Genomic DNA, 9,919 nt, shown 5'->3' with positions numbered 1-9,919 from the left:
AACGCTGCCTCCCTCGCCAGTCCCCGAGCGTCTCCATCGCTCGCAAACGCGCGCGTATTTCTCAGCCACGCGCGCAGCCCCCGTCTCTTCCCAGCCTCGACCAGCGGCCCCCCCCCCCCCCCCCAAGCCTAAGGCCACCTGCCTTCGACCCCAAAGGCGCCCGCAGCAAAGGAGCCGGCCGGTCGGTAAGGCTGAAAGCTGCCGGACAGACGGCCCGGAGGCCCGCGCGCCTGGCGGGGGGGGCAAGTACATTGGCGAAAGAAAGTTCGTTCAAACCACACGCCGTGCGCAATAGAGTGTGGTTTTATTTGGCTTATAAATAAGGTGACTGGGCTCCCCTTAAAACACAGGTACCCAGGAAAGCCCGGGAGGAGTGAACGGGGTACAAGTTATTACCCCGGGCTGGCCGCGAAACGGCTGCGTTTCCTGCCTTGCCAGTGGGTCCCTGGCTAGTTCGTGTCCAAGAACCACAAGCATTTACCTTCGCTTAAAACCCTTCGGAGAACCCAGGGGCTGCTTCTGGGCTACCGGCCTTTCTCTATGAACAGCCCTCTGCTGTGGGCCCTACCCTGACGTCCGGCTAAGCCATTCCGACTGGCCTCTTGCATTAGACAAAGCGGGAGTCTAGCGATCGGGTAACGCTTCAAAGCATGGGCCTGATCCTGCTTCCCAGTGAAACCAGTGGGCCCGATCCCCATTGACTTCCATGGGGGCAAGAGCGAGGTCTTTTTGCTGCCAGGCTTTCTGAGAAGCCCCCTTTGTTTTCTGGGGCTGGGGTGGAGGGGGAGAGATGCGAGAGGGGGGCAAAGAAAAATAATAAGGAAGAATATTTGTAATGTGTTTATAATTTATTAGAAGCTTCTTAGGAACTATATTTAAGCCAAATATCTACATAAGTTTACAACAGAAATAGGAGACGTGCGGAAAGAACAAACTGCCAGAGGGTTTACGCGGCTCGTTCAATGTCCATTAAAAAAAGGTCGGGTGTGTTTTGGTTCGATTTGGTTGATTGAATTTTTTTTCTTTACAACAAAATATGCAGGTGCCTAAAAACTATGGGTTTAGTCCAACTTTTGACAGCATTATACAGCTACAAGTTCACATCAAAAGTAAAGGGCGGCGGGGAGGAGGCCAAGCTGTGACGAATCAAATCTCCATCCGCGGGCCTTGGTGGCTGGGGGAGAAAAAAAAGGGGGGGTGTTTCCTTTTGTCTGGGCGACGCTAGTGGTTTTTGGGGGGACGCCCAGCTCCCCGCTTCAGAAATCTCTATATTTACATGCAAGTCCTATTCGCTGGCAAAGGGTACACTGGAAATCCAAGCCTCCGGAGCAGGGCCCTTGGCGGTCTCCATTCTGCAACCGCTCCGTGATTTTATTGTCAATTACCCATTTCACCGCCTGAAAGTCTCTCTCTCTCCCTCTCTCTCTCTCTCTCTCTCTCTCTCTGCTAGGGGTTCCTCAAAGAACCGCTGGTTTGAAAAATAAAACTAAAATAAAATAATAACCCCCCCCACCCCATGGTTTGCACAGGACAGATTGATTGGTGGGACTGGGGACATCTGAGCTTTTCCAGGGGAAAAAAAAAACATCCTTTCACCAGGTCCTACCGTAGAGCAAGGTAGAGCAGGACATGGCGGTGCCATAGTCAGAACTGGAAGAGTTTAAGTGAGCCAAGCTGGAGACCTGGCTCTGGAGCGAGGCCGGGCTGGCCGAGTGCTGTCCCATGTCCGGAGACTGCCCCGCACTGTTTGTCTGGTGGTTCTGATGCTGGCCCAGGTTGCTGCCGTTGGCCGCCCCCGTGATGGCGGTGGGCGCCTGCTGCGGGTGGCTCTGCAGGGCTGCGGTGGGGGTGTTGGAGCCCGCCTGGCACGGCTTGCCATCCTTCACCAGCACGGGCACGGCCACGCGCCGGGGCGACTGCTGCTGCTGGCAGGAGCCGCTGTCCTGCTGCAGCTGCTGCTGGGCGGCTTTGTCCTTGGCCTGGCGCTTCATCTTGTAGCGGTGGTTCTGGAACCAGATCTTGACCTGGGTCGGCGTCAGATGGATCATGCTGGCCAGGTGCTCTCGCTCCGGCGCCGAGAGGTATTTCTGCTGCTTGAAGCGTCTCTCCAGTTCGTACACCTGCGCCTGGGAGAAGAGGACCCTGCGCTTCCGCCGCGGCGTGCTCTGGAGTGGGGCCATGCTCTTGCTCACGTCCCCCAGCGAGCTCAGGCTGCCCATGCCGCCCATGTTCATCCCCGACGACGGCCCCATGAAGCGGGATACTGAAACCGAGAAGAGCGCACGTTTTAACGCCCCGGGTTCGAGACCCGGCGCTGGCGGGGCGTTCGTTCACAGCGCCGAGAGCCTCGCCCGGATCAAGCCCCTTCCCCATTCAAATCCACCTGGCGCCTGCCTCCGCCGGGGACACTTGGACTGGCCCAGCCCCGAGCCCGGAGAACTGTGCGCGCCTGGCCCGGGACAAGTGCGACAGAGATTTGGGCTCCTTCCTCTGGCCGCTTCGCCGCAGGTTCATGGCGCCCACGGGGCAAGCCCCTGGAGTCCCCTCTTTCGGGCTGGCAGAGCTGGGACGGCCCCGGGCCCGCAGCCCCGGGCTAGTCGAGTTCCCACCCGCGGGCGCGGCTCGCCTCCCTTTCCAGCCGCGAGGAAAGCAGCGCGCAGCCCCGTGCTCCCGAGAGCCTGGATCCCCCCTGCCGCCACCGGGCAGGCGGCTCCCCGAGCTGGGCTGAGGCTGTGGGGGGCCGCAAGTAGCCCGATGTGTCGATTCAGTTGCGGGCTGGGAGGGAGCCTGGATCTATTTCACCGCGTCTCTAGCCCCCGTGGGCACGGTTCCCTTCTCCGCCGCCCTTGGGTGCGCGGTTGATCGCAGCGGTCTGGGGCAGGGACCCCCCACAAGACACAGCCCCCCCCCGAAGCTCGCCTCCCCTCCAGCAAAATCGCCCCGATCGAGGGTCCTTCCCCCCCGGGGGGTCCCCTTGCGGCAAGGCGAGAGCCCCCCGCCAGCCTGGGGAGGGGGGTCCGGAGAACGAGGGACGGGGGACGCAGGAAGGGGTTAAACCGGACAGGATCCCGGGAAACCAAAAAACCCCTCTCGCGCCCGGCCGTGCCGCCGTCCAGCCCTTCAAGCCCCTTTCCCCCCCTGTCCTCCCGCACCGCAGCCGAGCCGCTCCCTCCCGGGGGCCGGATCCCCCTGGCTGGGGCCAGCAACTTCCCTGGGGCCGACTTACTGGTCGAGAAGCGCGGATCCGGGTTGGCCCCGTACCACCCCGGGGCCGAAGCGCTGTTCCGCATGGTCTCCTGGTACGGGGGCAGCTCCCCCATGTTGCCTAGGTTGCCGTTGCAGTATCCCCCCATCGTGGGATGGGAGAGCTGGGGGACGGCCGCCGCGGTCATATGGTAGGCGGCAGTCACGGTCCCGTTGTGGCCCATGGGGTGCTGCTGCATGGCTGGCTGGCCGCCCTGCGTCTGCCTGTAGGCTGCCAAAGGAGCCCCCAGGCTGCTCGCCTCCATGCCCACTTTCTTGTAGCTTTCCTCCAGGGGACTCAAGATGTCAGACACTGAGAAGGGAGTCGTATGCTTGGGGCTCATCGACATGATTCGGCGGCTGGAAGGAAGGAAAAAAAAAAAGGGGGGAAGGGGAGGCAAAGCTTTTTTTTTTTTTTTTTTTGCCAAATATTCTGGTGGTGCCGGAGCGCCGAGCTTGTTGGCTGTACACGTAACCGAGTGGACGAAGTCCGCCTTAATTGGATTGAGTGGAGGCTCAGGGCTGCCTTCCGTTTGTTTTAGCCAGACGCCAGGTTTTAGGCTGCCACCAGAGGCGGGGCGTAGGCGCTAAAGCAACAAGACAATAGAAGCCTACATCTTGCCCGAGATAATTAGCTGACATGCTGTTGACAAGGTAAACACCTTGGAGCTGGGCTCGCCGGGGCGCGAGGGGCTTGTTTGAAGCCCCCGGGAGCGCGAGGTGTTTTATTTTACTCCCCCGGGGGGCGGCAGCGCTCCGGGCGGGGGCAGGCCGGGGGAGTTTAAAAGACCGAGGGGCTGAGTTGCGGAGAACTGAGCTCCACTTGCACCCCGGCCCCAGCCCCGGGGAGCCCAGGCTCTGGAGAGCAGAGCGCCCCGAAACAAAGACCCCCCCCCCGCTAAAGGCAGGGACGCAGCTCTCCTGCGACAGACCGAGGCTCCAGCGTTCCTCTGCGGCCACCCTTTGCCCCAGGGGCATTGCCCAGTGCCAGCGGCCCCCGAGAGTGGATCCGAGGGATGGCCCGATTAGCCGGTAGCTTGCAAAGTAACAAGAAGTCCTGAGGCACCTTAGAGACTAACAAACACTTTGGCGCCCAAGCTTGTGCTCCCAAAGCCTGGCCGGCCGGCTAGGCAACAGCTCCTGCGCTGCAGCAACCTTGCAAGGGAGGTTTCCCGAGCCTCGCGCGGCCCTAATAAGACGGCTTGAAATGCAGCCCCACAAGCAGCGCCTCCTTCCTCAACGGGAAAGCCTAAGCTCGTCCGGCCTAGCTTAGACTTTGCAAAGGCGCGCGCGGAAGGGATCGCACAGGGGGCCAGAGCCACACAGCCGGGCGAAAAATGCCTTAAACCAAAGGTCGGGGGTCAGTTTCTAACAGGAGCTGGGTCGCAGCACCTCTGATGGTTTCTAAGGTTATTTAGGAATGAGAGAAGCTAGGGCTGGAAAAGCCCTACCAGGTGACCTGGGCCATCTTCCCGCCAATGGCGGTTTGGTGCCTTGATTTTCTTCCAAATATTTTGCCCAGGCTAGTTTGAAAGAAACGTTAGAATTGATTAATATTAGCGCACATTTATGTCTCCACTTGCTAAGGTGACTCCGGTTATTGCTGAGACGTTAAAGGGCTCTTCCAAGTTTTTACAGTAACTCCAACCCCCACTTTTCAGTGTCTCACCGGATCTCCAGGAAATACCTCCCAGGAGTGTTAGCACACCGGCCCAAAGGACTGGCAGCTAATTTAGGAAAAGGATGGTCTGAATATTCAGACCATGGCAGCAACGGTGCTGTTAAGCGAGTGACTTGATCTGAAGCACCCACTAACTATTTTCTCATTGCTCTTGTGAGGATGTTTGTGCTCGGCGTGTTCCTGCTCCAAAAAGGCCAAAGTGCCCTTGCTACCCGGGAATAACTAAATATCTTTGTCTAAAGTGGCAGCATAAATGGCCAGTCGCTTTGTGACTGCGCCTGATATTAGCGCACAAGGATCATTTTCCTTCAATTGGGAGACTCTCATTCAATAGGCGAGGAGAACCCGCTTAGGAGAAAGTAGGTTCCCGTATGAGAATGAGCATCCTTCAAGGCTAAGCCGGAGCTTTGATCAGCCTGCAGAGCCCTGCAAGAGGTGAGCTTTTCTACACCAGGGAGCTTCTCTCCAGCCAGGTCCTCAGTTCCTCTGGATCACGACTGCTTCCTTGTGTCGCCCCTAGCAACTGTGGGTAGGAACGCGTCTGCTATGGGGGCGTCCCGTTTTCTGTCCCACGTCCCTGGCGCTTCTCGGAGCGTTTCCTTCCGGGCTTTGCCCGGGGATAATTGCATTGCTTGGTCATTTTTGCAAGTTTCTTTCAACGCTGACGTTCATGAGCACAGTCAGTTACAAATTCCCAAGTTGTCTTGCCGGATTGCCCACTTATATTTCGCGCGAGTTTTCCCACGCGAGAAAAAGACCAGGACACACAAGCATATGGACAAATGCTAATCCTGCCACATAAGCAGGGAAACCCTAAGATATTTCACAAGGAGCTAAGACAGAGCCTTGCAAACAACTAAATCATTACCGGCGCCGTGATGGCAAAACGTTATGGCGGGGGATAGGGGCAAGGGTTCTGTTCCAGTTCAGGATATTACCTGTGAGTCTGACACGCCTAAAATCCTCCTGATTTTGCCTTTCCTAGGAGATTGCGGTGGAACCTGTATCTTTCCGCGGAACGGCCCCTTCCCTAGAGGTGCTCGTTCTGCCCATGGACGAGAGACGCCGGACTTGGCGCCTGTGTGCTTTTTGAATGCATTACCCTGATTTCCTTGGCAAAACTTTTGTGGTTAACCATTCGCTTTTGTCTCCCGTTCGGCTGACGGCCTCCGAGTGTTCCTCAGGGAGATTAACCCGATCACCGCGGGGCCGGCTTTGGGCTGGCTCCGGGGAGGGAAAATTGGTGTGATGGTTTCCGGCGTCCTGCGTCTCCGATCGCACCAAAGGGATTGTCACTTAGTTGACCTCCCCCCACCAGACCCCGCCATGGATGCCTGGCACATACTTTTCAGCGCAAAGAGTGACCCTGGTGCGATGCTACCCCGGGCGCCGCTTCCCCCACGTGCATTGCCCCGGGGGGCGGTCAGTCTCCGGTGCCACTCGGAAGAAAGTTGGGGGACTTGGCTGGCTGCTTTTTAAACCTCCTTTCTCACCGGCAGAGCAGAGCAGAGCCGAGCCCAGCCTGTCTACCCGCCCGTTCTATGACTCGGGGCTCTGCCGGCTAACGCGCTCCGGCGAACGGGAAACTGCTCAGGAGGAGGAGGAGGAGGAGGAAATGTATTTCGCCTGCTGGAAGCATATTCAGGAGATCCCCAGCGTCTGCGCCCCGCGTTTGCTGAGCGCTCGCTTCCCTGCGGCTCCGCCGACGGCTCTGCAACTGCTTCTGAGCCCGCACAATCCGCTTGGTGACACTCGAGAGGAGGGGGAAGGGGAGACTTCGCCAGCCGCACGGTGCCCAGCCCCGGGCAAAGGGTGCCACCCAACCCGCGGCGCCTTGTCGCGGCAGCTGGAGCGCGGCGGCTGGGAACTCCAGGAGCAGCTTTCCCAAGCGCGCCCCGGGCGCTCCACTTTTCCCCAGGGCTTTCTTAAAACGCGCCCCGCACCTCACATGGGAGTCAGACCAGCTGGTACGGGGAGAGTCAACCAAGAAGCTGGGGAGGGGGGAAGCAGGATTCCCCCACATTTCTCTGCACGGGGTCTGCGCTTCTCGGGGTCCGGTTTGGCCGCTGCGGCCTCGTTTGGACGCAGACACAGAGGCGGGGGTGTCTCACTTTTAACAAGGAATATGAAAGCGCGTCACCGCTTTGCAGGGTTTTTTTTTTGGCACTCGAGTTTCAATGGGACTCCTCGCGTGCTGACCCGTAAGCACGTGCGCAAATGCTGGGGGGGGGGGCGGGGGGGGCATCAGACGAGTCCCAGGCTTGCAGCCAAAGGGAGGGGACCGGCTTCCAGACGGGGGGCGGCTTTCTCCGCCCGGGGGCTTGAAGTCACAACGCGAAAAATAAGTCAAAGGCGCCTGCCTAAGTCCCAGCTGTAATTGCCAAGGCGGGCGCTGTCTGTGTGAGCGCAAGACAGTTGCCTGCCCTTCGGGCTGCAAAGCCACCGGCACACCTCATCCGATCTCTCCACCTGCTCCTGAATGACGGGCGGCACCGCCCTGCGGGCACGTCTGCCGTGAAATCAACCAGAATCCTGTGGCACCTGATAGACTAACAGATTTTGGAGCATAGGATCCATGAGGCCATGCACCTGAGGAAGCGGCTCTTTGCCCGGGAAAGCTGATGCTGCAAAAACCTGCTAGTCTATCAGGTGCCACAGGACTCCTTCTTTTTGCGGATAAAGCCTAACAGGGCTATCCCTGACATTTATCTTCTATTAAACGTCCTTTGCCTGTGGCAGGCGCTTTAAGTTAGCGCTAGATTCATGGCTTAGGGGTGGTCGGCTGGTCCGAGTCAACCCATGAGCAAGTAGAAGGGCGGTAGCTTGTTTGCCCCCCCAACCCCAGGTAACATTCTCCGAAGATGAATAAAAATAATTACTCTTCCAGCATACCCAGTGGCAGGACATAGGCAACCACTGCCAACATATAGCCCGGTGCGGTGTACTGGAGTGGGAGGTTAGCGCCGAAAGGGTCCGTCGACGCAGGGTTCCCTTTCCGCTGGGAGTTTGGTGCCGTTCAGGTAACCTGGCTGAGGTGAAGAGTTCAGAAGACAGGTACCAGGGAGACCCACGCTGTAGCGGGATCGGAGGGGTAGCGTGTTAATCTGTATCCGCAAAAGCACCCAGAAGTCCTGAGGCACTTTAGAGGCCAACATCATTTGGAGCACAAAGTTTCGTGCGCCAAGAGCCGCCGGGTCAGACGCCCGCTTTTGACATGTATCTGACGCAGCGGGTCTTGGCCCCCGAAAGTTTATGCTCCAAAATCTGCTAGCCCCTAAGGTGCCCCAGGACTTCTCCTTGTTTATGGCTTAGAAGCAACTTCCTGTTAATATATTGCCTACTGGTTAGATTGTCCTCCCGCAGCCCAGATGGCTGAGCAAATTTAACAGGTACAGCAGGGAAGAAACACAGCGGTGCGAGCAGGAGAGCTGCTCTGGAGAGGTGACGTGAGGGGAAGGGATGGGATGTCCGCACAAGTCCAGGTTATTTCCCAGGCCCAGGCCTTGCAAATCCCCTGGGGAAACGGGACTGCCCTGATGGGAGGGGAGATTCCCACTGCACTGGCTAGTGCAGCGGGAGGGGAGAAGGTCCGGGGGGTGGAAGAGGACGAGCCGAGCCCCCGGGGGTTGAAAACGCGTCCACCTCCCAGGGTTAGAGGCTGCTTGCGGAAAGGATCTTCCACGAGCCTGGGCCCTGGGGGCCTCTCGGGGGCAGGCTCCGCAGAGAACCCGGGGCCTTCTAGCTGCTCTGGCCGAGTGGAGGGGCCCTTGGCCCGGTCCTTCAGGCGCCGGGCTGGTTACAGGCTCTCCGCCTGGCCCACTCTCTGCCCCGGCCATGCCCAGAGACCGCAGCCGGGACACGGCTGCTGGTGCCGCGTGGGCGGTGAAGGGCCAGCGGACACCCCTTTCTCTGCACGGCGCTGCGCCGAGGGGAGGGAGCCCCCGGCCAGGCCGGCTCTCTGCGCCCGGAGAGAGGGCGAGTGGAGGGGCTGCGGGTGGCAGTGGCGGGGGATTTGGATGCAAACTGCATTTCTGGCTCCCCTCCGGCCCCTGCCATTGCCGAGCCCTTTCCGCGCCCGCCCTCCCCAGTGCCACGCTGGGGGCGGGGGCACCCTGCAGCCCGGCTCCGGGAGGCGCGGGGCTGGAGCGGACAGCCAGGGACCCCCCAGCGGGACCGGAACGCCGAGGAGATCTGCTGGGCCACCCCCCACGGCCGAACCTCCGAGGCTCAGACTCGGGCTGCGGCCGGGAACAGCTCCCCGGGAGTGCTGCCTGCAGGGCGGGGCGGGGGAGCGCGGCCAGGGGGCGCCCTTCGCTGGGAGCGTTGGGCGGACGCACCGCGGGAGGCGCCGCTTGACTCGCCCGCTCGCGGCGGCAGGGCTGCTCCGGGGCAGCGGGGGCGCTTGGCCTCGGGGCTGCTCCGTCCAAGGCTCGGGGGCGGAAGGGATCCGCCCGCCTCAGGCCATGAGCCGCATGGGGAGTAGCGGGAGCAGGTTCCGTCTATCCGCCTCCTCCCGCTGGGCGCCCGGCCGCGCCCGCCGGTGGGATGAGACCGGCGCCAGCCACTGCGGGGTCGCGCCTCGCCCGGGCGCGGCTGGTTCAGCTGCCCAGTTAGCATCCGGCAGGCCAAGGACCCGCCCCTGCCTGCCCGCGCAGCCCCGAGGCCGCCTCCCGCCCCGGGGCGCTGCGGTTTCCCTCCCCCCGGCCAGTCCGCCGTCACTTGCTTCCCCGCCCTGCTGCGGGGGCTGGGCCCGGCAGCCGCAGAGCCCCGGAGGGTTTGATCCTCCCCTGGGCATGTTGTACTCTCCCCTGGGGACGCTGGCCCCGGCCTGGAGCAGCGTGGAGTTGGGGGGAGGGCAGCTCGGTGGCTGGAGCATTGGCCGGCTCAAGCCAGGCCTGGCAGCTCGATCCTTGAGGGGGCCATTCAGGGATCTGGGGGGAAGTAGATATATTAACGCAGGGGAGATCCGCATCTCCGAGAGCTGGAAGGGGCCTC

At 60.7% G+C, this 9,919-nt stretch overlaps 1 protein-coding gene across 1 annotated transcript; it reads right to left on the bottom strand.

The window, feature by feature from the left end:
• Positions 1–854: 854 nt before the first annotated feature.
• Positions 855–3,593, bottom strand: NKX2-1 (NK2 homeobox 1). Its single transcript, XM_074998815.1, has 2 exons — positions 3,227–3,593; positions 855–2,263 (listed from the first exon to the last, which is right to left on the bottom strand). The coding sequence occupies exons 1-2, from the start codon at positions 3,591–3,593 to the stop codon at positions 1,593–1,595; spliced, it is 1,038 nt and encodes a 345-aa protein (XP_074854916.1). The 3' UTR covers positions 855–1,592.
• Between the last annotated feature and the right edge of the window lie 6,326 nt (positions 3,594–9,919).

The sequence above is a fragment of the Carettochelys insculpta genome, chromosome 6, assembly GCF_033958435.1.
Source record: "Carettochelys insculpta isolate YL-2023 chromosome 6, ASM3395843v1, whole genome shotgun sequence".
Classification (NCBI taxonomy): domain Eukaryota; kingdom Metazoa; phylum Chordata; order Testudines; family Carettochelyidae; genus Carettochelys; species Carettochelys insculpta.
This window is presented reverse-complemented; position numbering and strand designations above follow the sequence as displayed.